The sequence below is a fragment of the Sorghum bicolor genome, chromosome 6, assembly GCF_000003195.3.
Source record: "Sorghum bicolor cultivar BTx623 chromosome 6, Sorghum_bicolor_NCBIv3, whole genome shotgun sequence".
Classification (NCBI taxonomy): Eukaryota; Viridiplantae; Streptophyta; class Magnoliopsida; order Poales; family Poaceae; genus Sorghum; species Sorghum bicolor.
In genome coordinates, this window is record NC_012875.2 from 50,350,354 (window position 1) to 50,370,596 (window position 20,243).

The following is a 20,243-nucleotide window of genomic DNA, read 5'->3' on the forward strand; positions in this document are numbered from 1 at the left end:
TGTTGTTATCAAAATTTACTCACAAGAGATATTACCGTCCACAATTTGTTTTCTAGATGTCAAACATTAAGGCCATGTTTGACACAGCTCAGCTTCACTGGTGAAGTTGTTTTTTTAGAAAAGATCTTCATGAACAACTTTTCACATAAAACTAACTTGTTTTGAAAAAGTTGTTTGGCAAAACAGCTTCACCAACAGCTTCATGTATGGATGAAAGAAAGAAATGAGGAGAGAATTAGAATAAGCTACTTTTTTAACCTCATTCTAATTTATATCTTTGTGAGAGAAGAAAAAACTAGCTTTACCATGAAACTGTTTTGGAGTTTTAGAAAAGAGTGTTTCGGAGTTTTAGAAAAGAGTGTTTGGAGAAAGAAAATGACTGATGCTACAAAGATTTAACCTCTCTACAAAATTTCGTATCTAGTGAGCAATAACGAACGATCTCGCTCACGGCCCATCCTTCCGGCCATCTCAGTCTCGCTCACGGCCCATCTCGATCGCGTCTCCATCAAGCAGCCACAGCCCACAGGCCACATGATCCACGGTGTGGACGACATCCAAGCCGTGCTGCATCGAATCCTCTCTGGTCTCTGCATCACCTCCGCGCTGCTCTTCTCATCCTCCTCCTCCCACCCCGCACAAAACCCTACCTAAGGCCCTGTGCGTCTGTGCGGGGAATCCCCCCACACATCCCCACCGCGGTGGTCGATAGGCAACTCCATGGCAAAGGATTCAGCTTCACCAGTCACCACCCCCTGTTTCTGTTCCTGGTAATCGATTCATGAACTTCTCTCCCCCATCCTAAGAGCGTGTTTGTTGCACACATCAATCCATCGTGCCTCGGCATCACTGAAGCTGATTCCCTTTTCTCTCTCTTTGCTCCAGATCCTGGCGCTGTGGCGGAGAAAAGACAATGGTGCCTGACCAGGAAGCAAGATTCGCACGCGGTAAGCATCAAACTTCCACCCCGATAAAGAAAAAGGTTTTTTTTTATTTTCGTCTTCCATTCCGTGTCGATCATGGGGTTTCGTTTCCTTGCTCGAATATCCGCCCTTTTTCCATGCCGTGATCCTCGTTTTGCTATGGGAGCGCGCAGGTGGCGTGGGTTCTTCGTTGTCCGGCCTGGCCATGGAGGAGTTCGTGATGGGCGATCACGCGCGGCTCGTGGCCTCCATGCGGCACGCCTTGGAGCTAGCTGTGTCGTCCAGGCTCTTCGCCAAGCTCTACAGCCTCTTTGACTCCGACGCCACGTTCCGCGACGCACTGGCGAGCGTCCGAGGCGGCTCCGACGCCAAGCGGCTCCGCGTCGTGGCCTACGGGCTCGGCGGCGTGCAGTACAGCTGGGCGCCGCGGATCCGCCTTGCTCTTCTGCTCCTCCTTCGCGTCGCGTTCCCGGACGCGATCGGCGACGTGGAGTTGGTGTGCCCGACCATTGCTCCCGTGGCGCGCTGGGCCATGGAGGAGTTGGGCTGTGTGGTTACCGCGTCGATCCAGCAGTGCCGGCAAGTTTGTGGGCCGACGCTCATCTTCATGCCGTACGCGGACCACGTCTTCTTCAAAAATCTGCTCACCTTGAACTGGAGCGCGGATCAGCTCGGCAAGATCGTCTTGCTTGGGCACAGCTTTGGCACCATGGTTAAGATGCTTGAGCTCAGCATATCCAAGCAGGAGAAGTTTGGTGTCACAGAGCAGAGGGAGAAGGTGAGGAAGCTCCTGGCAATTAAGGAGTATGTGAATGAGTTTGAGCTGTGCTCGGAGCTTGATGGCTTCTGGGGAGATGATTGTCCTTATGATGAACTAGCAAATGAGTCTGACGATTCACAGGAGCAGTGTGGATGCATGCACTGCGTTGCTAATGTAGAGAGATATGCCATGATTAGTGCTCTTCCCAGCTCCTTTTCAGTTCATCTGTTTCACTTTGATCCTGAAATTGGCATGGACCATCTTGTACCAGGTTGTTCTTCCACATAATTATTCATATAACATATATGTCTGTGCATGGCTTTATGGAGTTGGGGTCTGATGTTATGTGTTTCTTTGTTGCAGATAATCATACTACGAGGGTTTGGAGCACAGTGAACATCGAGATGAACTACGATGCACAATTAACAGGGTAAGTGTTATACAATCCAAGCACATTCACAGCTCCTAGAATTTTGTTTTTGCTTGTGTCATTTCGTTCGTAGCTTTTGCTCGGTTCTGGTGTTTGATCAACAACATCCTTGTGCGTCTGAGTCACGTGCGTCACGATTGAGCCGCTGGATGATGGCATATCTCATGGAGGCTGTGGTGCACATATCGCCGCCATTTTTTGAAACAATTTGGTTCAGTTGTGTCAGTCGTATGTATTTGCAAGATAGATTCAGAAAAGTTGTGTTCTGTCAGCAAATTACACCGTGTTCAGTGTGTTTGTGTGCGCGCGAGCAGGTATCTTTATCATCTTCGACGAAGGTGGTGAAGATGTGTCACAGAGCCAGTTACTGCAGCTGGTTGTAAAACCATGCCATCAAATATGCCTCCATGCTGCCCTTTAGCTCCACGTTGTCACCGCGCATCTCAGCATGTGCACACCACAACAATTTGGTCACCATCGTGTCGTGAAGAAGATCGGGGACATCAAATCATACTTGATGCTCACCAAGAAGTGAGCTATGGTGATTGGGCCGATTGGAGGTAGGGATGCCAGCCCGGAGCCCATGGCGGTGCCGTGACAGGCTGTCTTGTGCCAGCTCGTAGCCATGGGGGTGCCATGGCAGGCTGTCTTGTTGTTTTTACTTTTCTAGAAATATAGGACTTGTCAAGGCTTGCAAACCCAGTTAGGAATAGAATCAATTTAGGGGTTTCAGAATTTGACAAGTTGCTCTAGTGTTGTGATCTTGTAGGAATTTTCTAATAGGGCAATTCAACCCCCCCTGCCATCTTGGGAAGTACAACCGTCCGTTAAAATATCCATATATCTCCTAATAAAGACGTCAGTAAGGCCAGTCTCAATGCATAGTTTCATGGCATAGTTACCAAGACTATAAACTAGGTAACCGAGCCACATGAGTTTTATGGGGATGAAACTCCTCTCTCATCTAATGAAACTCCTTCATTTAATAACTCTGCCAAGTCAGCAATTTTGCTTATGTGGCACCTTATTTAATGTGCATGACACTTTCATGAAACATGCATTGAGATTGGCCTAAGACCATGTACCTGTTGAAATGTTTTGTGAATTAGTTTTTCCTCCCTAATGCTTGATCACTGAAATCCACAATATGTGCAAGAATTTTGTACATTTTAGGTTTCTGGAGTGGATCTTTGTATGCTAGACGTTAAGCATATGATCACTTGTCCTTGTTCATTTGTGGCTCTCACTAGATTTCGTTATGGATGTTTTTTTTTGGCTCTTTCTGATTGCTGAACTTTGATTGAGATTTGTTTCACCTATCATGATATTATTACTGCAGTGCAAGTTTTTTACTTAAGGTAATGATCTGAAAATAAAAAAATAAAACAGAAATAACTGTATACGTCTATGAGATGTTTGATTTCTCTATTATGATTTTATATGTAAAACATGAGGATATGAGCCATATAAAATACTGTTATAGGGAGAGCATAGAACACTACTGTAAATTAAATGTGTCCTATCTGTCATTACAAGTTTACATTTGTTATTATCGTTAAAAACCTAATTGATTGTTTCCTATTATGTTTTTTTCCATTAAACTAGATGTCATTTGAATCCTAGTGATGCATACATTGAGGACAAGGACCTCATGGAAGCAGTGAGCATAATTAAAGAAGTACATGAAACTATGCTGGATATTAAGAGGAGTTCAGTTTATACAAAGTTTATTGATCAGCTTAAGGATAATCCGAGCATTGGAGATTGCATATCAAGAATGTTGGGAAGTCATGAATACATGACGCTGGTAATTTATGGCCTTGGGAGCTTTGAATTTGATGTGAAGTCTCAGTATCAGCTAGCTTTCGCTCTTCTTCTAAAGGAAGATAAGATATTTCCGGTTGGTGACATTGAATTATATGACCCAGCACTCTCTCCAGCTGATGTCAAATCTTGCTTTGACTTGGGAATAAGAGTTCTACTTGTTAACGAGCAGCGCCACAGAAGAGTTGAGAAGCCAACAATTTTCTATGTTCCAGGACTGAAGTTTGTGGGTAACCTAATCGAGGCAAACCTCTCTCCTGAGTACTTGAATAAGATGGTTTTGGTTTCCTATGGGTTTAAGGATGGCGGGGAAAGTATTTCTGGTGAATTTGAAAACTGGAACTGTGGATGTACCAGAATCGTGGGTTCTCTTTCTTTGGAGAGAGACAGGTTCCTGTTGGCAACTAAGGATTGCATTCATGAAGTCATTTCTCTGGAAAACTCTGACAGGGGATTAGTTGGTGTTTCTGGACTGAAGCTGGAATTTCTTGAAGTAGATGATGACACAGACATATACTCAAAACTGCCAAGTATGTGTTCTGCTTCTAGATATCTGCTTATACTTTGGTTTCTTTTTGGTGTATTTGTTTAAAATTGGTGAATCTGACTTTACAGGGCTGACACTCCAGGAAAAAATTCACCTTGACTTCAAATTAGAACTGGAACATAATTCATTCCTTTCCTTTGAGTAAGAATTTTTTTCTTTGTGTTACTGCATCTGAGTTAAATAATGAGATTGAACAGCCGATTGTTTTTAGTGGAAACATCATTATTTATTTTGTCGTTTGTTCAGTCATGTGGCTTCCCTTCGTATGCAATTGGAAGAGCGAATCTCACGCCCATTCAGAGATCAGTGTGCTTTCAAGGATGATGTAACTCCATTCTGGGGCCATGTTTTTCGTCATCGTCTGCCAGTGATGAAACGGACGACATGGTCCCCGCCACCTAAGGGTTGGGTTAAGCTCAACTTCCATGGAATTGGCTGTTCCCAAGGCACCCCGGCCTGCATTGGTGGCATACTGCACAATGACAAAGGCGAGGTTCTGTCCTACTATGCTGGTCCAGTAGGAGATGTGGATGAGATTGTGGCCAGTGCCAGGGCACTTGATATGGGTCTACAAAATATGATTGATCTCCATGAACCAGTATTCAAGCTGATCGTCGAGGGGGATAATCTTACGGTGATACGCTGGTGCAACGTAATCTCGTGCCCACCTGAAAGAGAATGTGACTTATTTTCACGTATCTCTTGGTGCATGAATTTGAGGCCATCCGAGGCACCTGCTCCTGACGAGCTACCTACAGAGTGCAACAAGGGTGATGGCTCAAAGGATGCGGACTACGATAATGGCCAGAAGGATGATGACCAGGAGGGTGGCGGTGCATCTTCAGAGTCTGTCATCCCTCCTGGATGGACTCGTAGAGAGTACATAGCTTGGCAGGTCGAAGAGGGGGCTAATCAGGTCACGATTCGCCCAGCACATGTTGGAGCTTCTCTACCTGGGATCTTGATACACCAATCAACCATGTGTGACTGTGGAAATGGAATGGACATGAAGAATGACGAGCCAGACGATACATGGTAAGAACTAAGAACCTATTGAAGTTGTCGGCTATTCTGAAATCTGAGCTAGTAGAAGTGTTTGTTCTTGTGGCGATGCTAACGACTGCATTTATCGCAGGTTCCTCTGTGGCTTTGATATGGGTGATGACATTATCACACGACTGACCTGAGGATTCTTTAACCTGTTCATGAGGAGCCTGCTACTGACTGCTGTTTCCTGTTGCTAATGGTTGTCCCTGTTCTGAACAAGTGGGATCTGCCTGTTTTGATCTGCATGATGAGCCTTCGGGGTCTTCGATTTCCTGCTGTTAACTGAAAACCTGTGAGTGACCCCTGAGAATATAATGTGTCCTTTGGTTGTTCGTTTGACTTGTATTCTGTAGTTCAGAACCCCAAAAAAATGTTGCCTCATAAGTACAAGAAACTGGTAGATATTAGGTTTCTGGTATCAAATGATCTGTGTACTCTAGACTGAAACCCAGTAGCTAGGCTTCCTTGCAAGCTGCTTCGGTTGGCCCCTCGCCACCTAGGCTGTTTGCGTTTGTAAATGTTGTTTGTTCCTCCTTCCTCTTGATGAGAAACGTGCCTCTTGGTCCGATCAAGAGAAAAAAAAATGATCTGTGTACTAATTGCTAACCAACTTTTGGCCATCTGTTTGTTTCATTAGATGTGACTTCTCTAGATTTGGTTATTGACTTCTTCTGGTTTCCTCTTATTATTGAACTCTGAGTGAGATTTGCTCCACCAATCATGATATTGCTGCTGTGCAAGTTCTTATTTTCTTTACTGATGAAGTTAACCTGCAGTGCTAATAGTCTACAGGCTACTCATTTTTTTTCCATTATGATTTGCATATAGCTGCTGAAATATCTTTGGAACAATTTCATTCCCCTGCTCATCAATGTTTGTTCACTGAAATCAAATGCTACATAAATCAAATTGTCAGTTATTCATTGCTAATAGACTGCTGTTTGATCACTGAAATCCATTAACTAATTTAGAAAATATACTACGTTCAATAATCTGTTACATTTTAGTTTTCTGGAATGAAAGTGCTCTGTATGTGTTAAATGATGAGCTCCTGGTTCACTTTCGTGGTTTCTCTAGATTTGGATATGGAATTTTGGGTCTCTTTTACTACTATCATTGAACTTTGAGTGAGATTCGCTTCCCCAATAATGATATTGCTGCAGTCTGCAGTCCAAGTACCTTAGGGCCTGTTTAGATGGAAGATAAAAAAAAATTTAGGTATCACATCGGATATGTCGGAAGGATGTTGAGATGAGTTTTTAGAAACTAATAAAAAAACAAATTACATAGCTCGTCAGGAAACTGCAAGACAAATCTATTAAGCATAATTAATCTGTCATTAGCACATGTGGGTTACTGTAGCACTTAAGGCTAATCATGGACTAATTAGGTTTAAAAGATTCGTCTCGTGATTTTTAACCAAACTGTGTAATTAGTTTATTTTTTTATCTACATTTAATGTTCCATGCATGTGTCCAAAGATTCGATGGGATGGATGAAAATTTTTTAGGTGGAGAACTAAGGCCTTGTTTAGTTTGCAAAATTTTTGGGTTTTGGTTACTGTAGCACTTTTGTTTTCATTTGACAAACATTGTCCAATCATGGAGTAACTAGACTCAAAAGATTCATCTCACAAATTACAGGTAAACTGTGTAATTAGTTTTTATTTTCGTCTATATTTAACGCTTCATGCATGCGACTAAAGATTTGACGTGACTGAGAATCTTGAAAATTTTTGCAAACTAAACAAGGCCTAAACAGGGCCTTATTTCTGAAATCTGAGCTAGAAGTGTTTGTTCTTCTGGGGATGCTAACGACCGGCATTTATTGCAGGTTCCTTCATGGCTTTTATATGGATGATGACCTTATGAAACGACTGAAAGTTTGAGCCGCAGGATTCTGGAACCTGTTCATGAGGAGCCTATTGCTGACTGCTGCCTATTGCTAATGGTTGTTCCTGTTCTGAACAAGTCGGGTCTGTCTGTTCCGGTGAAATCCTTATGTGTGTAATAAGCCTGCAAGGCTGCAACGTGTTCGATTTCCTGCTGTAGAAAAACCAAAACCTGTGAATGCTCCCTGAGAATGTTTAGGTTGTTCGTTTGATATGTAGTTCAGTATTTTGCTTTAATACACGGTCGTTCTCCTACTTCAGGAGTATGAAAGGCGCTTCGGGCGCATTTCGATTTATGACCACCAACATGAACATGCTTTGTAGCGTTAACTTCTGAGCTAAACTATTCGTCTGCTGGCTCTGAACAGGTTCCACCCTTTCAGTTATGGGTGTGCCATGTGTTTACATGAGCGATTTTGCTGATGATTTTTCTGGCATTCATGGAGGCCAAAGAGTGTGTAAGACCAGTCTCAATGCATAGTTTCATGACACAGTTATCAAAACTATAAACTAGGTAACCGAGCCACATGAGTTTCATGGGGATGAAACTCTTCTCTCATCTGATAAAACTCCTTCATTTAATGACCCTACTAAGTCAGCAAATTTGCTTATGTGGCACTCTATTTAATGTGCATGACACTCTTATGAAAGATGCATTGAGACTGACATGTGAAATGCCGTCGATCCTTCAGGTTAGATGGCTGGATCATCTGTGCAGGCGCGGCTCACCACGAAGACGTGCCCAGCAGAGTTCCTCGAGTTGCTCCGCTTTTGTGGCGATCCAAAATAGGGCCTTAATATTGGATCACTATTTTATATCCTCGATGCAGATTAGGTGCCCATTTGCGAAATATTGGATATCCATTAATAAATTACTTTTTTTTGAAAGGTGGCAAAAGTTTTGCCAGATTTTTATTAGATCGAAAACAGAAAAAAAAATTGTTAAAGAAAACAGCTCGAGCGCTACCTTAACCAATGGTCTGCTACTCTATCCTGTACACTTAAGAATCATAGATTACCTGGTTGAGTTTCTTGTGATGGAACCTATCCATGTACGTTCAAGTCTCTTATTTAACATGGATGCTCGCATTTTTTTTGAATTTATTTCAGGATTTAATGATGCTATGTTTTGGGTAGTAGACGACGTGCCTCATCGACAGCGAGACGCTTATGGTGACTTCATCAAGCTCAAGATTTGCCGGTCCAACTCGGTTCTTCGGAGGTGCTTATAAGGGTAGGATGTGTGTGCGTGCGTTCTTAGGAGTGAGTGTGCACTTATGTATATAAGTGTATGCGTATGTACCTAGGTCTCGTAAAAAAACAGGAAAACGAACATTTGGGAGAAGAAAAACTATCTGCTACTTTCGGTATTGTTCCACATCTTCCTTGCATAAGAAAGCTACTTTCTTCGGCTGTAGACTCTTGCTTTGAAAAGTTCGCCTATTCCTTGGCTTTTGTCAATCCTGACCCGACATTACGCCAATAGTTGTGTAGCGATCCGTTGATCCCGATGTTACCGATGACCGACAAACCAAGCCACTGTCTCCAAATGGGTGTGATTTTCAACTTGCTTAAGGTCCCTTGGAATTGAACTTGGTAGGCGCTTTTTTAGTATATACCCCATCCACTGTCCATCGTCAAACTATACTATCTTCTCTGCTCTCATCTAGTTGTATCTGTTGAACATAATTCCAAACAATACAAACTCCTAATGTTCGGCCACCGATAACATTGGGTTGATATGCTCAATCCACTTATTATTCTGCAGAGCCTTTGCACCGTAATATTTTTCATTTTAGCTTTTCTGAAGAGCGTCGGTGCTAAATTTTTTAGTGTTTGCCCTTGTGCCTAAAGAAGAAGCCCAAAACTTGGCGGATTTTTTCATCTCCGATCATTACTGTTGTGGATGCCAAAAAAAGTTCTTGATCTCGGCTATCACAAGGCAATTCCAGTTTGTTCCAAGTTCTTTCTTTCTATCGCCATTGAAGCCATAACCAACATAGTCTCAATGCACGCGCAAAACGTTCAAGGTTTAAGATCCGTGATGCCCCTTTTATTTTGGGAAGGCAGGTGGTTGGCCAATTGATAATAGAGTGTCCTCCATAAAATTGTAAATTACTAAATTGGATGGTTTTGATAAGATCAATAATGTTCCATACTCAGTTACTAGTGGTAACCTCCTCGCCAAAAACAAGTTACTAGTGGTAACCAGTTGACACTGGCAGGGACCTGGAACATTGGTTCTTATCATTCACTGAGTGCATCTCTGAGAGGGTTACTCACTATCTTCACATCTCTGCCATGTATTAAAAGGAGTCATAGTCAGAAATCTTGTTGGTGGTTAGGACACTCACAATGCAGACTTTATCATAGAGTTTAAAGTTATTATTACCTCGAATAATGTTGACTTAGAATCTTATGTTTCTACCCTTTTTTTTCAATAAATATGCTGCCACATCATCAAAATACAATAAATAATATATAATTAATTGTCTTGGACTCTGTGATAGAGTCTTGCATTGTGAGTGCCCTTAGTTCAGAAATCGTTGGTGGTCCACTTGTGTCCAGCAACTAAATTCCACTATGGTGGCGCTCCACAATAGGTGGTAGTGATTTCCTCCCTGTCCTAGTGGAAACAGTCATCCACTAACTACATGCAGGTGATCTTTTGAATTTATCTCTGAATACTTAAGGATAGTTTAGTTGAGAGACTCGATAGTGTTATCTTACATGAAACTGAGATCTTGTCAACTTTAATAGCATTGTATCAGGAGCTGATTTAAGTAGATGGAGGGCCATCCTGCTTTATTACACTTCAAAATTAGGAAGTGCAATGCTTTGGATAAGAATGAGCTAGTGGCTGAACAGGAAGGCCACATTGCTCTAGTTCCACATTGTTAAAAGGAGTAGCTCTAAAGGTGGAAAGTGTTCATTTTGCTTTATGTAAAGGCAACTTCTTTCCCCTATTGTTTGTCAATTGATTTAGTTCCATATCACTTATTGAATATCATTTATTGATAAATAATACTTAATGATGAGGCTTAAGCACCAGGTTGATAAGGGACTTGTATATCTACATAACTAGGTAAATTCCCCGCGCGTTGCTGCGGGATTTTCTTAAAAATAAATCATTATATACATAGTATTACTATATGGTATTTAGTCTATTTGTACGTATACATATGAATTTGACTTGCATGTATTTTATTTTATTAGATCTAGTAAAAAACTGCTAAGCTAATAGAATAAAAACAAATATTTAGTTACATTATAGAGGAATTAATTGGTGATGAAACAAATGGTATATGTACATGACTTGTATGTTAATAGATTAAAGATTTAAAGTATTTCACATTACATAGATGACATGGTTATTTTTTTTGTAATTAATATGTGATGATATGGACTTAGTGGAGAATGATGTGGACACCTTGCATGAAGAGATAGAATATTTAGTGGGTCACTTAGTGGGAAATGATATGGACACCTTGCATGAAGAGAGAATTCATCTAGTGGTGTTTAGCTTTATATATCGGCTATTGGACAAACTGAAAGCACAAAAACCAATGAATAAAAATCAAATGGCGGAGATAACAAGGTACATTTTCTATGCTGTAAAAGAGGTAGTCAATAGTTTGTAGTGCTTGCAGGCGTCCAGCGGATCGTACATTAGGTTAGGCAATGTTCTCTTGAGTAAAATATACTTTCGGATAACATTAGGTCGGGAAGTGGACTTGCAATTTGTATGGAGAAGGAATATAGTTCGAATTGACATCTGATGAGGTAATAACAGCACTGGTGTGAGTTCCAGCAAATGAGCACTTAAAACGTTAAACTTTGGTCCAACTTTTATTGTCCTTTCTCCACTAAAACATTGTGCGCTGGCCAATATAAAATGCCACCATGGGGATTCCCAGTTCTTGCAATATATATCTGGACAAGTATCACCAGCAGACTTCATCATCCTCACCTGGGTACAAACTAGCCCCTCTCCCCTCCCCTTGTTCACAACTCCCATAGACCATGGAAGATGCATGGCTTGAGCATCTACATGGTTCTTGAGAGTTAAAGCTGCATGAGGATGGTTAGTGGAAACTGAGCTCCTCAAGAAGCATTCAGTTTCATGGTGCCTTTTCTGACCTCCCTAGTGGTCAGCTGAGGTACACACAAACCGGCAAGTCACAATACGGCAATGGCGGATTCCATTAGGCGTCCTCCCTTTTTTTTTTTACCTCCTAGCTGTGTCAGGTTACTCAGGTGGAAGACAAATAACCTAAGTATTCATGTGTGATGATCTGTGTATACATTGATGACAATGTTTGTCTCATGTGTACTCCAGAAACATTCTACTATAAATGAATTGTTGCTTGTTATATCATTTGCTTGTCTTTGCCCTCGCAGACAGTCTACAGATTATATTCTACATGAGCTTGTATGCCCTCAAAAAAAATCTGTTATCAGTTCAGGGATGGCTTGGGACCAGGCTTCTGGGTCCTGGGCAATATGTGATAGCGGCGCGCCTTGTGCCGCTAACTCATGCTGTAACTTGCTCTTTTCTAGTTCAATAAAAGCCGGTAACGGATCTTTCGAAAAAAAGATGTCTCATATGTACATCAGTACATGAACTAGAGGGGAACGAAATCTAAAAGGTTATCCTTGTGCTAAATGTTTTGCGCTAGGAATGGGTCTACAGAAAATGCTGGATTTGCAAATAATTACAGATCAGAGCTTCATGAATCATCTGCAATAGATGTCTGATGATGTGTAATGTTTTTTTTTGTAACCATCCTCTCATAATTTCCAGGAGCCTTTGCCTGCTTGAAGCAGCGAAGCATACAGCAGTTGATTCCACGTATCTGGCACGCCAGGCAAGCACCAGTGGCTACAGTCCTGCCTTTTCACCATTGCCATCCGTTCCTCCTCTGTATCATAACGTACCCGGTAGACTGACGGATGGCCATCTTTTCGGTAATCGGTGAGTGCGCTGATGTTGAGGTATATGACGGGAGTTTTCATCTGCCTCAAGACCTGCTCCAGGATTACCATCTTCTCAGGGTACTCAGTAAGATATGTCTGATTCAATATTGGCTCAGTCTCCGTGTGGCATCTCCCTCCTGAATTCCACTGCCCTCCTCTGTTGCAAAAATTAATCTATCATTGTTAGGTGAAGAAAATATGGTGCCAATAATCACCCAGCATAGTGGCGATGTCTTACCTGAAATGTGAGAGGGAATATCCTCTGAATACAACCTGAGTCCTTCTTGGATCGATGTTCTTGTCCACCCATCTAGCCCAGGTGACTAGAGCTCTCTTGTATGCATCCAAAACGTCAAGGCTGGGATACACATGGTTGCCCTCTTGGTAATAGTTCAGCCTGTGGACAAATAAGTACTTCAGCAATGTTTGAATTGTGAAGTCCGATTGATGATACTCATCAGTCTAGAAAGTACAATGTACCCTCTTGATGTTTTGTAGTGAGTCCACCAGTGACCGGTGTTGAAGACGATGATGTCTGCAGTCCGGTATGCTGGAGTCGTCGCGTCTAGCTCATCCAGTTTCAGCTTTGCATCTTCAGTACCGTTTCTCCCCTCGCGGATCATCTGCCTGACGAGGAATATTGATCTTATGAAATCAACCGAGCAATTGTACTCCTGCAATGAAGTAACAACACTCAGAACAACAAAACTGATGAATTCAAGAGTCCTCATCTCATGTCATGTAGTGGGCAAACGTCTGTACCCTGAATTTGAAGGAGTAGTATCCTCGGGTCTTGAACTGGTTCTTCCCCGATGCCTCATACACGTTCCTCTTGTCCCTGACGCCATGGCGAAGGATGCAGACCAGCGACTCCCACATGTTCCGGTTCAGCGAGTCGCCGACGAATATGATCCTCTGCCCTCTCAGCCTCTCCAGGAACTCAGCCGCGTTCAGCCTGGAGCGAGGTGAGTCTCGTCGTGAGATTGTGAGGATATCGCATGACATGACATGAGGTTCAGTTTCAGAAATGTCACAGGAGAGTACCTGGGAATGTCACAGCCGTGCGGCTGCCACCGCCACCTGAGGAAGTCACTGTCCGGCCGGCCGTTCTTGTGGCAGTTGAAGTCGTCGTCGATGAGTGCGCACGATTTGGGCGGGTAGAACCCGTAGCTCTCGTCCCTCACCCACCTTCCGCTGAACACGTCGCACTTGGCGAAGGAAACCAGGTCTTGCACGCCGGACGTCCACACGACACGGTTGTTGCCGGCCCCGACCACGCCGCCCGTGCTGGCGTTCACGCCAACCACGTCATTGCCTGGCCCGACGGCGAAGCTGGTTTTGACGCCAGCCATCTCCTCGTGGCTCCGCTCGGCAGCGACAGCGAGATCCTGCGCCGAGAGCATGATCTCCTTCCGTCGCCTCGGGTGCCTGTGCCTCACGGCTCTCCTGCGCCTGCGCCTTTCCGCCTTCCGCTCCGACCGTGATGGCAGAGCCGCTCGCCGTGCCAGGCTCTGGACGTAGCCAGCGGCGGCGCTCTTGGTTGTTTCTTCTGATGTCCCTGTGTATCTGGAGTTGCCGGTGGCGACGTCGTCAGTGTTCGTCGCCGCTTGCTGACCGGCGGCAGCACCGACGACGACGGTGTCGTGGAAAGGACGATTGGCTCCGTCTGTCCTTTGCCACTGCAGCATCGGCATCGCGGTTTCCACTTGCAGTTCGTCTTCTCTGGTGCGGTTACTGTTACTGGTGGGTTCCGCGTCGGAACCCACGGTGGCGTTTCCGGCGTCCGGCACGGGGAGACCCTGCGCGCTGCCGCCGCCCGTGTGCCGGGGCGCTGACGTCTCTTGCCCCAATCCGACCTCCGAACCCGACGAGTCCCCCACCGCGCCGGTCTGCACGCGACGCGACACCACGGTGGCGTTGCGCGCGTCGGTCCGGTGATCGGCAGCGCCGCCCGCAGTGACGGTAGTAGGAAGCGATTTCTTCGGTGACGTCGGCGACGACGAGTACGAGTTCGACGACAGCCACGGCAAGAGAAGCGCGGAGGAGGAGGAAGCGGCGGCTGGGGAAGGTAAGGAGCCGGTGACCGAGGCGTAGAAGAAGGCGAGCGCGAGCGCGACGGAGAAGCAGGCCGCCACCGCCTTGCCGCTCACGTGGCCGCTCCCGTACGTACCGCCCCGCTTGTAACTGGCGAGGACGAGGAAGGACGGGAAGTGGAGGAGGCCCTGCAGGTGCGCCTGCAGGGAGCCGGTGCTGCCACCGCCGCCGGCGGCGGCGGCCCGGTCCAGCACCGACAGCCACGCCTTTCTCCACCCGGCCATTTGCTACGTGCGCAGCCGCTCACAGTCACAGCCGCTCACAGTCGCAGCCGCGCAACGAATGAAACGAGCAGTCTGTCAGTCCAAGCAAACCACTTGAGAGGAAGCGATCAACTGATCTGAGCCCGAATGGATCGGGTGTCCACTCGAGCATGGCGGCGTTGAGTCCAGGTGTCGACTGTCGAGTAGGAATAGGGCGCCGGCGGGAGCTTGAAGGGACATGCGAGGTGCAGTTGCGGTCAAGGACGAGCGGATCCGGATCCCCGGATCCAGGCCTGTTCGGCGCATGCAGAGTGCGGTTCGCAAGTACGAAATGCCTTGCAAAATACTAGCATGTGTCATGTGTGCCAAAAACAAGTGTTATTATTTTTTTAAAAAAAAACAAAGCTCCCAATTGATTACCGGCATACTCCCTTCATACCCATAAAGAAAATTGTTTTGAAAAAGTTTAGGTCAAACATTGAGAATATAAATCATGTATATCTTTCGAGTTGTTAAATTTAGAAATATGAAAACTATATAAATAGATTTGTGTTGAAAAATACTTTTATAAAAGTATATATATACACACACCACTTTTTGATAAATACTTTTATAGAAACAAGGAGTTAAACTTAGGATTTGGAGATCGTGTTATTGTCCTAAATGACTTTCTTTATGGGTACAGAGAAGGAGTATATTAACAAGAAGATGAGTTTTATGCGAGATACGCCTACAACCCAATTCTAATAGACCACTCGAGAACGCAAACTCCAAACGTGCGACGGGTCATGTGATAGCGTCGTCCACTAGAGATGCCCCTACAATTCAATAGCAATGAGAGCTAGACTTCAACAACAGAGAGGGCTTCATCATGTATTTGAGAGAAGATGTATCCTGTTGCCTTCTCTTGTTTCTGGAAAAAATCTCTAATTGTGTTGCTTCCAAACTATCCATATGGTTAGGGCAGCTCCAGTGTATGGTTCGATTTATGTGCTGACATGGATTCTAACATTCGGATGGTACGTATGGTTCGAGTGCTGCAGTGTTGGTGGGGGGCCACAGCAGAATAGAAAAGAGTAAAAAATGTAGCATCCATGTTGTTTCCTGTCCATCAATAGTGCCCAAAGGACGACAGTAACTCGATTCACTGAATTTTTTATTGGCTTGGTTCGAACCGAAAGTATGAGCCGCTTCTAAGAATCGCTTTGCTTGGTTCGATACTTGCAGTGGTGAAAGCGAACCATACTCCTTCTTCTCTCTCCCCATGGTTCGGTTTCAATGCACACTGGAGCTGCTCTTAGGATAGTGAGAGAATGTAATGTTTTGATACGGGCACCAAGCTGTGCCCACGGGCACGGGTATGGGCACAACTATCAATTGATGAATATTTGATAACGGGTAAAGAAATAACCTACCCGCACCTGCAAATCTAACAGACCTGCTCCAATCACTGGCAAGTGGGCCGCCACTCTCCCTAAACACCACGCCAGTGCACCCTCCTGGGCTCCTCTAGTCCTTGTCTCACTCTGCTATGTCCCCTTTCCCTCTTTTCACGTTCTTTGCCAAGAATAGAGAAAACAATTCCTCTTCTTTTTTTTCTCCAAATCCCACCTCTAAGTCATGTCACACCACTGTGTTTTTCATCTCGAGAGATTTCCATTCTTCTATGGGGCTCTCGCTGACGTGGAATATCAGAGGAGATTAAAGGTTTTACGAGAGATTGAGAGTAGCTACAGATAGAATTTGTTTTTTTTTGTTGTTGTTTGCGAGAGAGCATGTTTCAAGTTCAGAGAGAGCAGAGTTATGCTGGGCGCGCCAAAAACAAGTGTTGCTCCCCACGTGAATTTGATATTTTCAACTCGAATAAAACAGTTCGGAATTTTGACGATTACTCGAACAAAACTTCACGAGTGAATTTGATGATCTAGAATTCCACACCAACATTTTTTTGAACCGATAAAAAGAGCATGTCCAACTTATCTCGGCACTTCGAACTTAAGAATATATAGAGGGTAACCTGAAACCTGATTCAGACTATTTAAATATAGGCTGAAAAAACTCCTAGCTTTAAAATGTTTGTTTTTTAAGCTTAAATGTTTAAAAATTATTTTCAGTGAAAGAACTATTCGGAAAGCCATACGCGATCTCGGCCCGGCGTAAATTTTCGGCCCTTCAAGCCCAATCGCGCATCAAGCTGCCGCGTCTCCTCACCAGAAGCCCAAATCCAGTTCGGGATAGGGTTCTCCTAAAAAAAAAAAACTATTTCTAGGGTTCCGACCATTCTTCTATATAAGTCTTGGCCCAGCTAAAGCCTTTCCATTGACCCGCCGCCTCTAGCCCTCTACGATACGCCCTTTCCCGTCTCCGGAAGCTTCTTCCTTCTCGCCTCCGACCTCCGTCATGGCCGGCGGCAACCTGTTCGGGCGGGCGCTGAGCTACGTTGTCAACGAGTTCCTCGTCGAGGGCCTCGCCAACAAGTAAGCACACCTCCTCTCAGCCCTCCCCTTTTGCTACCCTAACCCTAGATCCGTTTACCCGCGCCTCGCTGCCTCGCGCGGTTAATTACGATCGATGTTGGTGTTGGTTTGATTGGATTTGATGCGATTCGTTGCCGCTTCGTCATCTGGTCGTTGGGAGGATTGGTTTTTCCGATCGGTTCCCAATGGACTCGTTCCCTTGAAGCTACAGAATCCCGTTGTATCTTGGGCCGGCTCTATCGTGTGCCTTCGGATCTTCCGCATGAACAGGGCACCGCATGGCTCTTACATACATGGCTTTGTTAGAAAGTTGTTTTGTGCTATTGATTATTCTTGTCTTGTATGGATTGCTTTCGAGTTTCGAGTTCTGTCCACCACGGTGATGAACCCTAACGCATCTGCAATGATTCCTTGCAGTCACCATCATGGTCAGCTTAACTTTTCACATGTTAGAACTTGGGGACTGCTTCTGTCTGTTCAGAGAGTTCTTTAGATTTGAAAAATGATGTTTGTGATAACAGTGATGAGTCCTTGCACAGTTACAGACCTGTGATGATTGTTGCGGTAATGATCGCATCATTCAAAGAACATCTAAGGGGCTGAGTTGTCATGATTTCATCATTCCAAATATTTTTTTCTGATAGGTTTACTGGTTGGTGACTTTTTCTAATACTTACATTTGAAGTGATGTGTATTTGGTAACAGTGATGAGTCCTTGCACAGTTACAGACCTGTGATGATTCTTGCGGAGATGATCGCATGATTCAAAGAACATCTAAGGGACTGAGTTGTCAATTGTCATGAATCTTATGCTCTAAATTTTTGTATGATAGGTTTATTAGCTGGTACTATTTTTGGTTCACTCTCCATAGTATGGTTTTAGTTTGTTCCGCTTCTCTTGGTTCATGCCCATGAGCTGTTTTTGGTTCATGAGCTTTGGAAAGGTGAAGCAAAAGTCTCAGTGGTTCCTCTCGCTATCCAGGGCAGATTTCTGTTTGATGCTGCTGGACGTCGAGGAACTACATTCTACTAGCTTATATATCCTAATAAATGTACTTGCTGTGCTAGTCAGTCAAGTTTTTGGGTTGGAGCTTGCTTGGGCGAAGTGATTACTGATTGTCGTATGATATTTTGCAGCCGTGCATTCCAGAGGTTTGCTGTGAAGACCAACAGGACTCTTGAGAACCTATCGTCTAAAGGTAGGATTCTGATCAGATTGCCGCAAATTCTACCTTTTGTGTTTTACTCAGACATAAGTACTGCTGAACATCAATAGAGTATTTGCGTACCTATTTTATTACTATGCTAGTTTTGGCTGAACATCAGATTGCTAGTTTTCGCTGCTTGTGTCAATTGTGTAATATTCATCAAATCTAATGATGATCGACTTTCATTTTCAGCTAAGGAAGTGAGGGAGGAATTATCCGAGCAATTGAAGGAAGCTCGTGGCGAGAAAGATGTAAGTTAAAATATAACTTATCTTTTGTAGCATACTTCCGTTACTATTTGGTTGTGGTAGTTCTCTGTGCTATATATATAATATATCTGATCAGAGATCTGTTTGCAGCACTTCAAGCATTGAAGCTGGTTCACACATCGATTCAACAAGATGATGCTGACAATCTTGCTACTGAGTTTTTCTAGTCCTCGTCTGGGTCCCTATTTATGAATATGACATCTGAAGGAATTTTTGGATGTCATTCAATTGTGGAACCGTTGTATAGTCTTCAGTTTCTCTGCACTTGATTAGTAGACGCGGAACACTATCTCATGTCCCATGTATAATGCATTTTAATAAGATGTACCTGTGTTTATTTTTTAGTTAATTTAGTTAAAAGTGTGAAATGTAGAATTGAACAACATCTTGTAGAACTATCTTAATGCGTGCGGTAACCTTGAGTATATATGCAAGTGAAGTGGCCCATCCAAGGTGCCATAGGTAGTAGGTAACTGCCTAAAAATGTTCGTAATAACTGTAACTGAAGTAGTTACCTGTGGCACTGATGAGTAATTTGAATGTACTACAGTTGCTAGACGAGATCACAGGTGATGTTTTTGAAGTGGTGGTACGGTGTGTATTGCTAAATTTAAACTCGTATGGGCACCTTTTTAAAAAACGGAAAACTATAAACAAGTTCTAAAACTATGATTTGTAAACAAGTTAGTTTAAATTTGAACTCATACGGTGCACTTTTGGAAAAAGAAAAAAAACATAATTTTAAAGAACTGTGATGGTCTGCACCTGTTTGTCAAAAAAATGTGAAGTAAAGCTGAAAAGCATGGTGCAGGGCAGTTCTAAGCCGATCCTAAACTTGTCTAAAGCCTAATGTGAAAATTAGGGAAAAATGATATGACATCTAATTGCCTCATTATAAATTCATATGAGCAAACCTGATGAGGAAAATTCAAAATAATTTAATAGAAAACTCGTCTAAACCCTAATGTGAAAATTAGGAGGAAATGATATATGGCATATATAATTGTCTCATTATACCTGATCAGAGATATCTGTTTGCAGCACTTCAAGCAGTGAAGCTGGTTCCCACATTGAGTTTTTCAGGTCCCAATTCCACTTTCCCGGTCGTTTAGAGTTTTATTTCCCAGCGAACGATCCGATCGTGTCTTTTCCTTTCCTTTTCTGTTCTCGCTTCCTTTTCTTTTCCCAGCGAACCAATAACAAACGATACAGCTTAACTCCCTCCCCTGCGTTGACGTCATCGCTGTTGTCATATTGAAAAAAGCAAAACATTTATTTCAAAATGTTATAACTTCTAAATAGTGTATCTATTTTTATTTGCATTTGCATCACTGTGTTCTATGCGACGAGACGAACAAAACTAGACCCCACTTACATATGTTTCGAAGAATTTTATTTTATTAGTAATTTATGTATATTATAGAATAACATATAATTTATAGGCTATAACTTATAAAAATAACATATAACATATAACTTTGCATATTTCTACTAATATGTTGTGATACTAATTTGTACATTTAAGTTTTGAATATAACTTATACACCTAACTTTACATCTAAGTCATTCATCAAGTTATATAACTTATAAGTT

At 43.4% G+C, this 20,243-nt stretch overlaps 3 protein-coding genes across 3 annotated transcripts; 2 read left to right on the plus strand and 1 right to left on the minus strand.

Moving 5' to 3' along the window:
• On the plus strand, window positions 557-7,752 carry LOC8064453. Its single transcript, XM_021462344.1, has 9 exons — window positions 557-770; window positions 886-947; window positions 1,097-1,954; window positions 2,047-2,113; window positions 3,719-4,467; window positions 4,553-4,625; window positions 4,731-5,519; window positions 5,620-5,823; window positions 7,365-7,752. The coding sequence occupies exons 2-8, from the start codon at window positions 914-916 to the stop codon at window positions 5,669-5,671; spliced, it is 2,622 nt and encodes an 873-aa protein (XP_021318019.1). The 5' UTR covers window positions 557-770; window positions 886-913; the 3' UTR covers window positions 5,672-5,823; window positions 7,365-7,752.
• Window positions 12,060-15,062, minus strand: LOC8075908 (protein trichome berefringence-like 7). The gene is made up of 5 exons (XM_002448099.2): window positions 13,444-15,062; window positions 13,162-13,354; window positions 12,880-13,073; window positions 12,638-12,796; window positions 12,060-12,556 (listed from the first exon to the last, which is right to left on the minus strand). Exons 1-5 carry the CDS (start codon window positions 14,715-14,717, stop codon window positions 12,214-12,216), a joined length of 2,163 nt encoding a protein of 720 aa, XP_002448144.1. The 5' UTR covers window positions 14,718-15,062; the 3' UTR covers window positions 12,060-12,213.
• LOC8064454 lies at window positions 17,001-19,075 on the plus strand. The gene is made up of 4 exons (XM_002446719.2): window positions 17,001-17,173; window positions 18,311-18,372; window positions 18,574-18,632; window positions 18,741-19,075. The coding sequence occupies exons 1-4, from the start codon at window positions 17,097-17,099 to the stop codon at window positions 18,753-18,755; spliced, it is 213 nt and encodes a 70-aa protein (XP_002446764.1). The 5' UTR covers window positions 17,001-17,096; the 3' UTR covers window positions 18,756-19,075.